We start from the raw sequence: 17,662 nt of genomic DNA, 5'->3' as shown, positions 1-17,662 counted from the left end.
TTGATGATTTTTTGGTCAGGTTCACGAGCGTTTACATTACAGTTTGCATGAAACATTTTTCCATACATATCTTACTACTGCCTCCGTACTAAAATACTTGTCGCTTTAAGTTTTTATTTGTAACGGTTGATCATTTGTTTTATTTAAAAAGTTATGAAATTATTATTTATTTTGTTTGTGATTTGTTTTATTATCAAAATACTTTAAGTATGAATTATCTTTTTTTATACATACTAATTTTTCAAATAAGACAAATAGTCAAACATTACACGTAAAAAGCCAAAGCGACCACAAAAGACGGGTGCAGTAATAGTTAGTGCGGACGACACTCAATCGGTAAATTTGCAGGTTTAATTTCTACTAGATGCTTCAGTCTATTAGAAATCCAAAGTTATTTAAGTCATCAGAGTCCAGAAAGTTTTACCCTACCATCCTTAATACATAAGTGCAGAAAAATAAAAATAGAAAGTGCACATCCTTGATGTGCACCATTCAATAAAATGTAGCTCACGCATAGTAGAATGGTTGAAACATGATATGCTGCCAGTTCTATTTCAAAGATAAACTAGGTGGTACATCATGATGTTTCATTCTATCAAACTGATATTCTTTCCCAATCGAAATTCACCTTCTCAAACTGTAAAGAGCATATTCTGTTAACTAGTCAAGTTTTATTTACGGAACACGTCAGCTCAAGGCATACCGAAACAATTCGTGCGATACTTCGATTGAATTAAACTCCTGAACCATGGTAATAGCTGTGGAACTAATTCCAGTCCTCATTTGCACCTACCATGTAGAGTATTCAATAAACATGGTAGCCACATCGGCCATTGATGCAACTCGATGTAAACTGCAAGATGCAACTAAACAGATCAAACCTACAAAAAAAAAAAAAAGCTAAGATGAACTTCCAGTCTTCCTAATGCCCATTCCTGGCACTACGCTCTTGGCGAATAGGTTAGCACAGAAGTTGACGAACAGTGGAGTTCTTGGTGTTGCTGCCTTGCCGAGAGCCTCTGCTATGTGCTATCACGTCAGATGTTTAAGATGCATGAACAGTCACATGCTACCCAGTTTCTTTTTGGCGGCTACACACTACCCAGTCAGGAGCTACATCGACAATGATATGTGAGCTGCCATTCCATCTATGATAGTTAACAAACAAATTTCATTATCATAGCTACACAATTTACAAAAATTACATGAGATTGTTATTTTGTACAATCCCGGGATAAAGAAGAGTGGTAATTTGGGCAAGTGACCTGACCAATGGTTTAAAACTGGAATGCTTCTCAGAAGCTGCAGAGAATTTAAAGCGGCACTAAATCAGAACAGGGAGTAGAATGGGAAGTATACTGTTCAAGTGATAAATGTGAATTTATAAAAATGCTAGAATTTTCATTTCATGTTGTATAAGCCATTAAGTGAAGCTTACCATGAACCATAGCCTTAATTCCCTTGGAGAAATCTTCAAAACGACCCATCACTGGTCTGATGCCACATGATTGGGATACACACAATTCCATGTAAAGTGATGTTTCAAGTATCACCAACAGAAGTTGGCACACCCTCTCTGTCTCGGTATTGAGTGCAGTAGATACATTTGCCTCTAATACTTCAGTGACAATAGAAACCACTTGATCCTGAAAAGAGTGACCACAGCTGAAATAAGAGAAGTAATAAAAAAACAAATAGTACCTCCGTCCCAGAATATAAGAAGTTTTAGGGTTGAACACGGTTATTAAAAAAGTATGTATAATTAAATAGATAGAGGTTGTGATTAGTTGAGAAGTGGAGGTAGGTGAGGAAATTGAATGGTGGAGGGTTGTGATTGGTTGGAAAGAGAATGTTGGTGTAGAAGTTATATTCTAAAATAAATTGTGTCAGAAGTTATTATATTTTGGGACAGAGAAAGTAGCAATTTTATGTGTCATGACACAGATTTGATCGTGGTCCTTCGAAAAAATTGGAGCATAACATTGTTTGTCACTTCAGAAATGGACTATAAGCTCTCCTTCCCAAAATATAACAACAGTAGAATTTAAATTGTCCCAAATAGAACAAGCTAGTACTTGTAAAAGTTGATTTTTACTACTAAACAACCCATACTACCCCTTGGTTTCATTATCACCCTAACTAGTCCAGGCCCACACAAGACCCACCCACCCCGAGGAGACATACAAGTCTTTTTACCCCTCTTCTTAATTAGACGTGCAAGGGCTAAAACTTGTTATATTTTGGGACAAATGGAGTAAGCTCTAAGCAGACAGCGCAAAGTGCACATGGCAAGAGAAATAGCAGCAAGATAAATAGCAGCCATCTTGCTGCCTGACAGCCCGTGTTCGATTCTCCTAAACGCACTCACCATTTCTTCCTAGAGTAAAATGCTAGAAAGAATACACTCCTTAACACCATTGGCACCAAGTTTCTCTGTAATGTCCGCTCAAACTAGGTGGTGGATTACTGAACAGAGAGACCATCAACAGTGAGATTAAATCTAAGTTTCTCCTTGGGTCCTACATTTTTATCTAAGATCTAAGGAACTCCAACTAGATGGTGGTTAAATGAACAGAGAGCTCATCAGTAGCAAGGATTAAATTCCCTTTGAACTATAATATATCAAACTAGATATCCTTCAAGCATTAGAACGGATGTTTATTTCCTTGTGTTATAAGTGGCAAGGAATGTTTAAAAATTGCAATTAGATACAGGTACCAAAAAGTGCAAACATAATGAGCATATATATAGTTTTTATATGGTGTTCTTTTTCTGTTAGTTTCACTCCCGGCCCTCTTATATCAGCCTTTGGGGCCCATGTAATAGATCAATTGTCCTCTTGCTAACAATGTCAAGATTCAAGGAGATTTAGAACACCATATATATCAGCTTACCAAGTTTTCATATTTATATTACAGTTTCCAACAATTGATACAATCAGCCAGACAGCCAGCAGGAAGGGTTCAGAGGAATAGTAATATTTACCTGCAGGCCGTGAAGAATATCTGGCATCGGAAGTTCTGGGAAATGAGCAAGGTCAAGGAACTCCAGTTCTTCTGCCCTTCTTACTGCCTCTTTTGCTTGACTGCATAGGAACTTCATAATAAGAAAAGCAATCCTATAGATTTGTACTGCTAACATCTCTGTAAAACGAGTCTGCTTCATAGAATCAGAATCCGCTGGATTTTTGTCTCTAATCACAAGTGACAATCCTGCATTGGGAGGACCAGAGACAGATGGAGTTGACAAAGTACAACTTGCAGCAAATCGGAACCATCCATATTTGCTCCTAATAAGTGGTGGCTCTTCATTAAGCTTCATTTCCTCTTTAATAATAGGAGGACAACCAAAGGATGAGTTCCAGTTTGGGGAATCACCGGTTCTTTCACTACCTCTGCTTATAAATGCAAGCAGGTGGATAATAATCTCCCTTAATTCTGAATCTACTTCCTTCATACCTGTGTCCCGTGGGAAATGGTACTTGGCCAAAATACAGAGAAGTGTGAGGATATTCTCAGTAAGACTGAGAGCTGAAAGTGATGTCTGTGACTTTTGTAACAGTGTCCTCTTCTTGCTCTGATGAGGGTTAACACTTTGTGCAGATAGATAAGACGACATCAAAGGCACTTGCCCTGAAAGGAAGCTGATAGTACTGTTTGCAACACTGTTGCGGGACATATCATCATCCATGCAATGGTTCAAAGAGGAGACAATAGCAAGACCCAAACCCCAAATTTTCACATCCTTTGTTTGGGTGCTCAAGGAATTTCTCAAACAGGAGTCATCCAAAGACATCTGACTCAGAAGGACCTTTATGAAAGCAAAAATATTGGCAGACTGAAGAATTTTAGCACCGTCCTTTGTCCGCCCCATAGTCAAGAGGAAATTCAATATGACTTGAGTACACAATAAAGCCCCACTTTGGCATTTTTGCAATATAACCTGGAGACGAAAATGCTTTTGTAGAATAGGCACCCATACATTAGAAGGCAAAAAGCCTTTCAATATTATGTCCATTGATGCAATAGCAAGATCAAAATATTCTCTGCTCTCTGCCAATTTGCATAATACAGGTAACAAGCTCATACTTAAAAGGGATAACTCCCCAAATATATTGGCATCTTCAGATCCATCTTTCATGTCAACCTTCTTGTAAATGAATTCAAATAATGACAAAAGCAGAACAAGGAGGGACTTCACTGGTTGCTTAAGAGCAGGACTGGACAGCATGAGATTAAACAAAAAGGAAGTGCTGGCACCTGAAGTTTTTATGAGTAGTACAATAACAGGATAAAGATGCCTTGAACTTTTGCTTTGTTTAGCATGGTCAAGTAAGATCCTGGTGATAGTAAGCAACAATTCCACTTGTCCAGACAAGGGAGGAAACAAAACTTCACTGTTATCAACCTCAGGAGGGAGGGAGTCAACAGCTGACTGCAGAGATTTGCATGCACATCTAACCGCTGATTGTGTAGTTGTTATTGAAATCCCTCCACCAGGTAAGCCAAACTTCTTATATGAACTCTGTAAAAGTTTCAAGATAAGAAGGCAACTAGAATCACTGGTATGCATGAAAGATCCAAGAAACCATCTAGCTTTCTAGTTTACTCTGGCAGGTCACTTGGACATATTCAAGGAGAAATTGTTCAATTATCAAAGGAGAAAATAGAGAACAGTGCGCAGAAATAATGTCAAAACAAAATTCCATGACACACTAATGGAAGTTGATGGAATTGCAAAGATGATTTCAGCATATTCAGAAACATATAGTTCAGTAATGAAAGGTGAAAGTAGAAAACAGTACACAGAACTAGTGCCAACAACAAAAGCAAGGATCTTAATATGTACAAACTTACTGTTCCAGTGCATACTGACAGAAATGTTATGAATGACCTCAACGCACAAAGCTTTGCATCAACTTGACATTTCATCAGGTTTGCTTTATGCATGATATCCAGCATCTTTTCAGCTACTTCTTTATAAGTCTTCCAGTCTGAATGATTCCAAAGTTCAAGGCCAAGTTCATCACGAATGTGAGGAACATCAAACAAAGAAACGCCATTGGCAGCTGGGAAACTTTTCTGCAGTTGCTCCGAAGGATTGTGTTCAAAAACTTTAAATTCTAGAAGGAAGCATAGCAGCTCCTGAAACGGACCAGGAGTAATTGGACGACCTTCGAGTTCTCCATGTATATGATAGTAAAGATCACTAATTATCAAATTGGTAATATCTTGTTCACTGCTGCATTTTTCAAGGAGGTAAAAATCAAACTCAAAGCAATGTTGCAAAATTATTGTGGTACATATCTGACATTAATACCAAGCCAGCACAATGCTTCAGTCAGAATAAAGAAAAAAGAACTAGCTACTAGGAAATAGGAATTCTAATGTTTCAATAGGCTAACTGTATACCATTTCATTAGTTTCAAAATTTTGTAAAATCTTCCATGAGTCAGGTTTTCCAAAAAGAACTCCACCTACTAAACACCCAACAAATATTTGAAAGCTTTTGCTGATTTTAAATATGTCAAACGGCAGTCATGGAATATGCAGCAAACAATGAACTGGCTTATACAAATCCACTAAAAATGTGTTTGGTATGCCAGCCACGCTGGTGCACGCCAGCAGCCCACCCTCTACTGTGTCACTTAGAGAGATGTTCTGCGAGAGAGAGAGAGAGAGAGAGAGAGAGAGAATTGCACTTTGTACCGGGTAAAGTGCACCTTGTTTCACTTTGCACCAGGTTTAGCAGATACTTTCACTTTGCACCAGGGTTCATTGATTTAAGTTTCACTTAACACCAGGATACATCATTAAATATACAATATTTTCATGAAATTTCATAAATGTTGAATAAATCCTCATCAAACATGGTCTAAATTCAAAATGATTTTATATTTTTTAATCATATTTTACAAGATATTCTTTAATATATGAAACAACACCTAGTGCAAAGTGAAACTTATTTCAATATATCCTGGTGTAAAGTGGAAGTATATACTAAACCCGGTGCAAAGTGAAACAAGCTTTACCTGGTGCAATGTGCAATTTAAGCAGCCATATGTTGTGCAAGAAGTTTGGTTCATCCATAAGTATCAGCATCTAAAATGGTGAGTGAATGCCTGTTCTAATGAATCATAAATTAATCAAGTAAAGTTGTATGGTATTATGGTGTACAAGTGTGGAAAAACACACCATTGAATTCCAAAGGGTCCTATGAGTTATTTTACCAAATTGTCTTTTCTGGTTTTGTCTCTTCATGTCAGCTTCACGTTGAATGCTGACAAAGTGACAGGCGGAAATTAAAATTTCAATATACTAGACTTGACAACCAATACATACATAGTTACAGACTCGTAATTCTCATCAAGTATTTTGTACACACAAATTAAGCCCATAAAAGAATCATTAAGATGCAAACAAAAATTACGCGTGAAATGGAACAAAAATTACCTGTAACCATGAAGGGCATATTGTGACAGTAGAGCTACAAATGCACGGTGTTGTAACAACTGCACCAGATAGAAAAGTTTAAGAGAGATTACTCGGCAGCTGAAAACAGTGTAAAAAACTCATAAAATCAGATAGCCAAAATATGCAATAACATTATTCCCTAACTCATAAAATCAGCATCCTTCAAACTAGTTTACGCAGTAACTTAACCATCACATAAACCCCAGGGTTACAAAGTCAAAGATTGGCACACAACCAAAAGCGGTAGTATGGGGTTCTCAAAACTACAGGCCGGTGATGGGAACTTTCTTAAGAAAATACTCCCTCCGGACATAATTAACTGATGTTTAGGACAACAAAATTACAAAGAAAACAAGCCAAAATGTTTGTCCGAAACAACAAATAAAACTGACCGATGTAGTAGTTCTATGATATTTGTTCTCAAATCTAAAGCACCATGATAGATAAGCGGACAAAATTTAGGTTTTGAAGTTTACTCACACCAACACCCCAGACTATTTCTGTCCACATCCTAATACGTAGCATATGTCCATATCATGTAACAACTGCATATAAGATTAGTTTCTATTTAAGAAACAATACAGAGTAAGAGTATTCAACCCGATGTGATGAAAAAAAAAAGATTAAAACAACACATGCCCATTCCTAGCCCTATGATACAACCAAATTACTTCAGGAATAGAGATGACGCAGCAGCACATGTAACCTGAGTCGTGCTGTGGTGATGCAACCATGCATGGAGAGAAAACCAAATGTTGACATGCACCAGTTTGCAAGTGGGCAAGAATATGAGTTGCAATTGCTGATTTGTCATGTCAGGAGCCTTTATTTTGTAATTTGTCCCACAACAAAAGAAAAATAGTTTGGATTGTATGATGAGTTCACATGTCATTTTATGCCCACTTCCCTAAATAATAATAAAATGCTAGTGCTTATCCAAAGACCAAGACATCTAGAAGGTACTTGACATGGTTTTGCTCAGCACCAAATCATCAAAAAATTTAGAGAAAACAAGTTATTTTCCTTTTGCTGGTTACATCTCTCTCTATTCATCATAGGCACCATACTAAACTATCAAGTTTTGGACAACTGAAGTTGGTTCAGTTTAGTTGTTTTTCTAGGCAAACCAGAGGTTATGAACCTATGCGAACCAAGCCAATATTTGCGCACAGATTCAAGACTTCTATTCTGAGTATACTGCATAGAGCATGTGTAACGACTTGGCGGCGGTCCCCTGCTACACAGGGTGTAATCGTGCTCAACAAGAGGAAGGGATTGAGTTCCCTGTCTCCCAGGAGCTGTCATGGCATCGGACACCAAGAACAGAGATTTGCAGAGACGAGATCGAGATATTGGAAAGGAAATAATTCTTGCTTAATCCAAATGAGAGGTCATTGGCTTACACTGATACAAACTGAACTAATTTGAGAACAAACCAATCTAATAAAAACGGATAATGAACCTAATCTTGACCTAAAACAAAGAAAGCGTTGGCGTCTGTCGACTGAACGCGGTCACCATGTCACCGGTGTGTCCAGTGCACCTGGTTTCCCGTGCTTGCTATACGTGGTCCCCCACATAACAGTGTGTGTGCACCAGCACACGTGTGTGTTAACTATAAATAGCCAGTCTAAGGTCCATTGTTATTTCAAATTCTTAATATGAATTGTGCTTTTAGAAGAGATGGCCTTTTGGTGTTACCTTATAGTGCCTTGGAGATAAGTGTAAGTTAAACATATAGAGTATTAGCATTTGTATGAATATTTGAGATAACACTTCTACAAGTTAGACTGCTTGCAATTTTTATATGCAAAGAATGGTTGCAGGGTCATCATAGTATGTGTTCGATCTACATTAGATTGTAAGTGTTGCTTATATTTTGGCACAAGTAACTCATGGTTGCCCATTCATGCTACTTACTCTAGTGCATCAGAAGAATAGAAGTTACATGTGTTATTTTAGAGCCACGGCTAAACACATTAACCCTAGAAGGTTGATCTAACATTACTCATCCCATTCACCATCTGACTTCCAAAAAATCAGAGGCCACCCTTACATTCATAAACTTTATGTTTCCATATCGCCTTATTGTCGATGAAACAGTCAGCCCTATGCCTATCGTATTTTTATATGAAGCCACAAAACCCAAATCTATGACTATTGGAAATACCACACCACCATAGCCATATCACATGCTGATGTTAAATATAGAAATGATAAGATATCAAAGCGGATAACTTACTTTACTAGATATGAGCTGAATCTTCTTCACTAGCGAGAATGACAAGCTTCCAGTATCTCCACTGGACAGCTTTGTTAATAGACGGATAATGCAAAGGCAGGATGCTACCTGGCACAGGAAAGATGATATCAACAACAACGCTTATATATACGAGTAGAAACCAGAAGTTGCTCTTTATAAAAACATACAAAATGATATAATTGTACTGCAAACACATATCAATATTTATAAGCATTATATAAGTCACAATGTGTGCTAAGGAAGTCAGATAACCAATGAGTGACCAAAAATCTCTTGGGCGTAAAACAATAAAAGTTCAAAATGACAAAACAACATTCTCTTCACTTTACTTCAGAAGTCAAGAACTGGAAAGTTACCTTAGCACGATGAAGAAGATCATTTTGGTATCCATTACTTGATAGATGATTTATCAAATCCTCCATAGTCGTGCTATCAAACCATTTGAGCACTATGTCACTTGGACAAGGTGCAACAGAAGGTTCTTTTTGCTCCTTTGAACCAACAGGGGCAGGATCATAAGTTTTTGTTTCTGTAAGCAACTTTCCTTGCAAGAACAACTCATATGACATGATCTCAAAAATTGTACCAAGACAACAATATCTGCATATGCAAAACCTTGCTTTATCATTCTGAGAGAACCATGGTATTAAATCTTATCTATGAAAGGTTGTACTTAATATCAAATTCTGAAACAGGACCCAGTCGATAACAAAAAACTGAGACCAGTCAAATTGGATTCATATGATAAAACCATCACTGGTGGCTTCAAACCCAAAAATGTTTAAATTTTAAAAGAAATATTATTCAATAGAACTCTTGGGCAGATATTACAGTTAGCATGTAGGAAATGGAAAGCTAAAGCACTATGACCATACCTCAAAGATTTTTTTTCATCAACAGTCTCAACGCTGTCGATAGGGTAACTAGCAAAAGCAGCACGAATACAGCATGATAAGTTCTCCCAGAATGTTCTAGAACTTCTCAGTTTCTCTAAAATGTACATAAATTGGGCACCACTTTCCCATAATGCCTTCAGTAGATCAAGAACACCTGATAATATAGAAGGAGATCTGAAAATAACATTGTTCAGCTCAACCACACGCATAAAATAGAAGAGCAAAAGTATCAGCACTAGAATAAAAGGTGCAACAATCAAAGCGAAGACTCTGTGGAAATGAGGCAGTGGAAGTACTCTTCTGGGGTAAAAAATTATGCTTCTGACCTACCAAGATTTGACTCTTCAACCTTTGCTTCAAGGGAACACAAGATGAAGCACAAAGAAACAGTGAGAAATGTCAAAGAATCCTTTACCTATCCATAAGCTCAGTGGATCGTCCAATATAACCCAAGATTTGCTCAACAAGTCTAGGATTGCTTCCTGAAGGGTTCAGAACAAAATATTTACTGCTCTGCTCATGAGCGGAATCATCAGAATCTGCTTGCGCCCTTGTACTCTGTTCTATCAAGGAAATAAGAAGAGCAGGCTGCAACAAAAACAAATGGTGAAGTTAACCTGTGGCTCTCTTCGGTCATAAATATTTGGCATTTCCAACAAGATTCAGTCAAACATTTGAAACTTGGATTGAATCATCAATAACTTCTCAAATGCTTAGCATAAATATGGAACAATGGTATCCGTAGATTTGCCTTCAAAAGTACTATCATAATAATTTTGATTGTCAAAAAGTTTTAAAAGTTTAATCCAAAATCTTGTCCCAACTCCCAAATGTGAAATATCTATAAGACAGGAGGGAGTACATATAAAATATTTAGTTATTTAGTTTTATGTAAAAAAATCATTTAAAAGATTTAAACAAGACCTAGGAAGAAAGATCTTGTCCTCGACATATATCAACAAACAACGATGCTCTGTCCCCAAGACAAACTTATCCCTATACGGCCACTACCAATAAGGTAACTTAAGATGTTAGACTTCTTCATGAGCAGCCCAATACCCCTAGGACTTTGATTTCATCCAGCCCCACAGATTAGTAACAAATGAAGGAAGTGCCGCTAGTCTCAGGCAGGTCAGAAAATTCCTATTTGTTCACCCATCCCAACCACCATGCTATGTATCTAAACCTAGCTATCCACACAATGGAATTCACTTGGTGTGACAACATCGCCTTCCAGTTTAGCCTCTGGTTGCCAGGGATCACCGCTTATTTTCCACTTTACCTCCTGGCAAGTGAACCCTCAACCTTACAAGCGCAACATCAGCTCTCTGAGCCTACATGGCTACAGCATGGTTATAAGCCATATTCACAAGACCAATTTGGTACATGCAAGATCTAAGGGCATCTGAGATTTAATGCTAATTCTTTTGATCTTTGCCTTAGATTGTGTGCATATAATTTCTGGATCGGTCTGTCTTTTTTTACTGTAGATAAAAAATTGATGGTTTCCTTGTTTAGCACTCCATCTGTCCCAAATAACTCCATTTTTAGCCTTGGGTGTTCAAAATAAGGTGGAGGGATAAACACCAAAGTGTCCCTCTTAAGTCTTAATAGGATATTAGTATTGGTGGGTGGGTGGGTAAGGCAAGTAAGTGGTACTGAAGGAAAAAAAACTCATAGATTTGCAGAACGATGGTAGGTAAGGAGATAAATAAGCTTATTCTGAGACAAACGGTAGAGGCTAGAAATGGGATGGAGGGAGTTTTTCAGGCCCAACTCAGCATTGATGGAGGTACATGTAGGAATATTGAATGGATTTCTTGTTTGCTACTACCTCCGTCCCAAAATGTTGCTACCTAGGGTGGGATTTGACCATTACTCTGTCCAGATTCATTGTCCTAGGATGGATTCAAAATTTTGGGACGGAGGAAGTACCTTTATGAACTGATGACTTTCGTGAAGCTATTTGATTGTAGCACCTCAAGTTGGTTCTAGAATGGCATTTTGGGCTTAGGAAAGTGTGCAAACTCAACGATAAGGCTGAGCTCAGGCTTGGCGCTGTGACAACTTTTCAGGCACAACCCAGTATTTGAATAGGTCTATGCTAGGATCTGGGGGAGGACCCAGGTGTCTAAGGGCCTGTTTGGTAGAGCTCCCAACTCCTAAATTTAGCTCCAAGAGTTAGGTATGGAGTAAAGTTGTGGAGCAGCCTAAACCCAGCTCCACCTCTCTAGTTCATTTTGTGAGAACGCTCCACCCAACTCTGCTCCCATTTTAGGTGGAGTGGACTGTTTGGCTGGGCTCCAACTCCAAAAGAGGTGGAGCGCTGGAACTGTGCCAAACAGGCCCTAAGATGGCAGCTGTACTCGACTAAAGGGTGATGCCGATATCCTCACCCCTTCAAGCAGTAACAAACATAGGACCAGGGGAATGGAAGGAAAATGGGAACTTAACTTCGGGTTGATTCCATTGATCTGACATCACCTTTATATAAAGACAGAGGACAACAAACTCCTAACTACTATATAACCAACCTTTAGTAAACAAGTCTTATCTAAAGGAAAACTAATCCTATAAGGTATTAAGGTCAATCGAAACAAAAACATGATTTACTGCATTGGCGATGGAAACGGCAGCTTCCCATGCCTAGCATAAGTGTGCCCCCACATTAACAAGTTTGAGAAAAAAAAATGCAGTGGAAATCATCTCAGTGATGGTGTCTTCCATAGAAATAGGGAAACGCAAACAGCTGACCGCTATAAAAGAATAAACTCGTCTAAATAGAAAACGAGTGCATATGGCATGTTCTACACTGTTGGAATAAAATAGTGACAAATTTTCATGGATTATATAGAGCATGCACGCACACAATGAAAAAGGACCATCTACAGAATAAACAATACCTGATAACGAGCAGCAGAAGACAGAAGGTTGAATATAGCAACAACCTCATTGACTTTGTCTACCTCATCAAGAATGCAGGAAATACTTGTTTGCAATCTCCAAATCTGAGAACAATAAGTTAAGGGAAAAAGAAGAAATAATGATGTCAACACACCAAGGTTAATAAAAATCAATTACACGGAACACCATGACAGTCAAACAAATATTAGGTAACACTGCTGCTAACCTCTGAACCATTAACAACAAAGTAGGCATTTTCCATGAGTTGAGGTTGTGCTTTATAAGCAGTGAAGCACAGCATTGAAAATACTCTAGCGGCTGCAACTTGTATAGCCTTGAGAAATATATCAGTATTGTCAGTGTCCCAAGGCTTATGGAAGTTACGAGAAATAGCGTACAACAGAAAAGTAAAGGAAGAAAGAAAAAGCTTCATGGACAATCTTTTTTTCAGGATAGCAATTTATGCAATTTTGTGACCAACTCGGCCTTAACAAATTGTTTAGGTTACAGCAACACTATATAAATGCATGCAAACAAAAGTATTGAACATTTCTAGATGGAATAGCCTGTTCTTAGGCAAAAGATGTCCAATGCACAGATCCCCATAAATTCATGATGCTGAATCTTGTGTACTCCCTCCGTTTCATAATGTAAGTCATTCTAGCATTGCCTAAATTCATATAGATGTTAATAAATCATGTCTAGATTCATTAACATCTATATGAATGTGGGCAATGCTAGAATGACTTACATTATGAAACGGAGGAAGTAGCTTTTACTCAAAAAGGGAGAAATGAAAATAGAAGGCACAAAAAAGTTCATTGTTTTACTTTATTTGAAGTTCTATTGTTGTCCTCACTGTTTGAACAAGCATAATGTGATTGGGATAATATTTTGATGAATGCAAGTTGTAAATGGACGATGATGAATGTGTGCATTTCTATGGATGGCTGGCCTGTAGCATACAGGAACCCATCAAACTATCCAACAATGACATTAACCAAAGCTAATTAGATAGACAAATATTACCAATATAATTTGATCCAGAAAACCTACCAGGTGGCCATATTGTCTAGATAGGACTTACAAGAGGAGGTACAAGCTGCACTGATCCTCTTGAGCTACATCTCTAAGGCAAGTTGCATGACAGGGAGGGGTATAATGTCATCAATGGAACCCAACACACTGGTTGAGTGCATGGCAAGATTAGGTATTTAGGTTGTTTTACATACCAGTTGGTTGTTCTATCACTAGAGATATCGTTATATATGGATTTAGACAAGGATGTCATCCATGCAGGCCCAGCTAATCAACCAAAAGTTAAGCAAATCTCTCCATCTCCTCATGTCACCCGCAACAGTGATACTTCTTCTATCTGTTGCTTATCCCTCCAATCTCTACCACAGATACCCTTCCCAAAAGTTAGCACATAACAACTATATTGCTTAATGAGAATACAAAGTTATAATTTTTCAGGGGAAACCACAAAGTTAAAATCAATATAAAAAAACAAAAACTTACTGGATTCTGAAAGGACATCAATGATATTGCAGCTGTGACGAAAGGCAACGGTTTTGACGAGGACGACAAAACCATAGTAACGAAAGGCGGACTTGGAGCCAACTCCTGAATATTGACAAGAATTAAGAGAAACATGAGTAAAGTTATAAAACTCTGTATTTTAAAGGACTTGAACATAACATCAGTGATAAAGAAATGAACATATAATAATCAAATATATATTTGAGACAAGGATAAGAATGGAACTCAATTTTAGTTTAGAACATGTTTTGTCAATTTTGATTTCAAGCCACAAGAAGGGCCTCACAGACTAATGTTAATGTTAAAAAGTCTACATAACTGCCTCATAGACCTCTTTGCCCCTTATGTCAGCTGCGGAGGAAATAATCACGGCGCAAAGTAGCAAGGGTTTGGTTACACCACCCACCATGGCATGCCAGACAGCTGTAACATCATGGTGGGCGGCGCTGTGTTGTTTTGCTCCCCCAAACTATTTCACTGGTGCACTTAACCCTAAACTATTTTTTGGCTCAATTTACACCCCGTCGACCCCGAATTATTGAAAACGCTCACTCCCCCCACCCCCACCCCCGCAAACACTATTTATCTTTTTTAGTTCTCACTGTATAAGTCATATTTTGTACTGAAATTTTCCACAACTTACATCTTAACATTCTTTTTGATTTTTTTTTCTCGCTGTTTACATAGGTTGAAAGCACTTCAAACTGATTTAAACATCAAAATTTAAAGTTCGAGCAAACGCCATGAAAAATTTCAAAATATTTTTGAACTTTTGGTAAAGAGTAACAAAAAAGATAAATGTTATTAAGGAGTAAAATGAACCCTTTTTAATAGTTTAGGGGATAAATGAGCCAAGAAATAGTTCAGGGGGTTAAGTGATCCATTGAATTAGTTTGGGGGAGTAAAATGCACTTTTTTTCTTTTTAAAATTAAGTTTCAGATGGTTTGTCTTAAATATCTGTCTGGAAAAGGTTGTCTACGGCTGATGGCCGTGTTCCATATAGAAGTAACAAAGATGAGGCAATGATGGAAGTAATTGTTTGATTACTTATTATTTGCAACCGTCGAATGTGATGACTAGGTTTGTAGTTTAGTAACTGAAGAGAGATTATACAAGGATCCCAGAGAATTCAGAAAAATAAAGTAAGACATTTTATCTGATTATCTGATAGTTGGAGCTTGTTAACTTAAGATGAAAAAAGAGCACAGTAATATCTTCCTTTTTTACCTCTGGTAAGTTGGACAGCATATAAAATACAATATCAAGTCCACAGCAAAGGACAAGCTGTATATCTTCAATCTCCTTAAGATCATGACAATAGCTGCCATGCGAGTGCTGAAAAATTTTAACAGTTTGTCACAGAAAAGGTAATGAAGCTAAATCATGTATAACATAATTGCTCAAGGAAAGAAAGCTTACTTCCAGTAATTGCGTTGACATGGACAAAATATGCAAAAGAACACTGTGGATAGAAGAATCATACAATAGAATTTCCCAAATGATGCCACCAAGCTTTGATGAGAATGATTTGACTTGAATACAGCTCTTTACCAAATCAAACACCTTGAAATCACATTGAAATGGTCCGTTCTTATTTTCTCATTCATGAATAGAACTAATGAAAAAAGAATCTTAACACTATCTCTTGAACAAATTAAGTGAAACATAATTAATTTTCCAAACCATTGACTTGGACCAACAAAAAGGAGGCAAAACTATGTGAAGCAATGAGACCTAACAAATAAAGTGGTCACCTCACAAACAATCAAACAAATTAAAAATATATGTACCTTAAGGGTTATCTTCCAGCGACTATAACTCTTGTATTTCCAGTTCATATGATTAACCATGATGTATTGAACTGAAAATATAATGAATGATGATATTATATCATCAGCAGCAGCTCCTTTCCGCAAAACCTGGATGGCAAAATCAAGCACTAAAAAAATATAGCAAATCATCAGATCATCATATGTACAGAAAATAATTATGAATATATAATGCATACAGGAAAGCAGATACTGAGCAGTGAGCACTGCATAATTAATTAACAGAGAAGAAATCTCACATAAATTTAATAAAAAATATTAGAAACCCATTTATAACTTCAGAGATAGCAAGATTGCATACCTGTAGTTGTAAGTGAAGAACAGTCTCCACTATCCTCAGAGGTAGCAAAAAGCATTCTTGCTAGCGCACCAGAAAGAAGCCAATCACTGCAGAGAAAACTGTAGTTTTCACTTTTTTGTTTTTTTCTCATATCTACAGTTCCATGCAGAAAAAACCACAGCAGCTGGAAATACACAAGAACTAAACAGACTTGGAACTTTTCAAGATTAGTTTACTCCAAGCCATTTCACCATGAAAGTTAATTTTCTTTACAGATGTTTCACAATGCAAGTTCCTTGAGGAAACCAAGAGTATAGTTGTTTCAAAATGACCACTATTTACCCTTGCAGTCATGTAGTGAAAGTTATTTCGAAATGACCACTATTTCCCCTTGCAGTCATGTAGTGAACAGGTTGATCGGTTGCAGTATGCCATTCAACAAAGGCATTAGTTGAGTATGGTCAATGTCACTGACTTTAATTAACAAACTTTTTCTGCATGATCAGCTTGGGCTCGTATGGTGAAACAATGTTTACAAGTACAGCAGACAATGATAGTTTAGTTCAAAATGCCCGAAAGCCCATTTAACTCACTGTAAAAGGGTGTTAAAAAAAATAACACTATGCATGAAAGTATGACCATCATGACCATGGTCATCCCAATAATTGAACTCAAAAAGGTGATCCATACATAATTAAGAAGCAGTGAACTATTGACTTTGAAAAATTCAAATATTGATGATAATTGGAAATATAGAACAACTTTTGTTTCAGAATACATAAATAATGCCTAAATAATGTACCAATAAACGGTTGTATACAGCAAAAAACAAGGTATATTAGCCTATTTTCCTTTTGGACTTTTTTTCTTCTTGTTAGTATAATGGTGCGCAATTCTCCTGCGCATTCGAGGAAAAGAAAAGGTATATTAGCCTATTTACCAATTCCCCGTACACTAGATTACCTTGAAGCACCACCAGATTGTGTAATGAAGAAGCCACAGTCCAACGCCACATTGAACACATGGTATGGAACACTGAAAAGACAAACTCCTTAGCCAAAATAATTTAAAACAAACAGATAGTCAAGGCTTTAATAGAAGAAAAGGAATACTTCAACACTACTTATTCAAAACTGAAACAAACCAAGAGGCAAATCAGCTTACCAACTGAGCATTTCTGCCAGCATGCCAAGGGTTTTGGACATTACACAAGCATTATTAAAATCTTCCACATATTTGAAAATGGATGTGCAAAAAATTTTAGCAATATCAATCCTGAGAAGCGAAAAATATAATATATTATTCTCATTCCAAGGGATGTATTCAGCGTGAATAAATGTTCCAGACCCATATTCTCTAAAAGACAAAAGTTTCAAACCTGACATGCTTGTCAATATACCCCAAGTTCTGTGACGCTTGGACAGCTAGCGACTTGTCAGCATGCAGAAAAGCAAGGCACAAATCCTACAGAAAG

The 17,662-nt window shown here is 37.3% G+C and overlaps 1 protein-coding gene across 2 annotated transcripts in view; it reads right to left on the bottom strand.

Moving 5' to 3' along the window:
- Nucleotides 1–1,130: 1,130 nt before the first annotated feature.
- Nucleotides 1,131–17,662, bottom strand: part of LOC127753077 (uncharacterized) — a 29,049-nt gene continuing 12,517 nt past the window's right edge. The window contains exons 15-33 of one of the 2 annotated variants that reach the window (XM_052278534.1): nucleotides 17,567–17,652; nucleotides 17,353–17,463; nucleotides 17,152–17,223; nucleotides 16,210–16,295; nucleotides 15,870–16,018; nucleotides 15,499–15,642; nucleotides 15,307–15,414; nucleotides 14,058–14,162; nucleotides 12,763–12,870; nucleotides 12,536–12,640; nucleotides 10,048–10,220; nucleotides 9,612–9,806; nucleotides 9,093–9,336; nucleotides 8,716–8,823; nucleotides 6,453–6,511; nucleotides 4,857–5,241; nucleotides 2,986–4,524; nucleotides 1,439–1,646; nucleotides 1,131–1,302 (exon numbers count right to left, since the gene is read on the bottom strand). In XM_052278534.1, coding sequence (XP_052134494.1) covers nucleotides 1,202–1,302; nucleotides 1,439–1,646; nucleotides 2,986–4,524; nucleotides 4,857–5,241; nucleotides 6,453–6,511; nucleotides 8,716–8,823; nucleotides 9,093–9,336; nucleotides 9,612–9,806; nucleotides 10,048–10,220; nucleotides 12,536–12,640; nucleotides 12,763–12,870; nucleotides 14,058–14,162; nucleotides 15,307–15,414; nucleotides 15,499–15,642; nucleotides 15,870–16,018; nucleotides 16,210–16,295; nucleotides 17,152–17,223; nucleotides 17,353–17,463; nucleotides 17,567–17,652 — 4,086 coding nt within the window. In that variant the 3' untranslated portion in view covers nucleotides 1,131–1,201. The remainder of the gene's footprint in view (nucleotides 1,303–1,438; nucleotides 1,647–2,985; nucleotides 4,525–4,856; nucleotides 5,242–6,452; nucleotides 6,512–8,715; nucleotides 8,824–9,092; nucleotides 9,337–9,611; nucleotides 9,807–10,047; nucleotides 10,221–12,535; nucleotides 12,641–12,762; nucleotides 12,871–14,057; nucleotides 14,163–15,306; nucleotides 15,415–15,498; nucleotides 15,643–15,869; nucleotides 16,019–16,209; nucleotides 16,296–17,151; nucleotides 17,224–17,352; nucleotides 17,464–17,566; nucleotides 17,653–17,662) is intronic. The other variant, XM_052278535.1, reaches the window with a different exon arrangement.

This window comes from Oryza glaberrima, chromosome 10 (genome assembly GCF_000147395.1).
Source record: "Oryza glaberrima chromosome 10, OglaRS2, whole genome shotgun sequence".
Classification (NCBI taxonomy): Eukaryota; Viridiplantae; Streptophyta; class Magnoliopsida; order Poales; family Poaceae; genus Oryza; species Oryza glaberrima.
The sequence above is the reverse complement of the archived record's forward strand: the minus strand, read 5'-3'. Positions and strand labels throughout refer to the sequence as shown.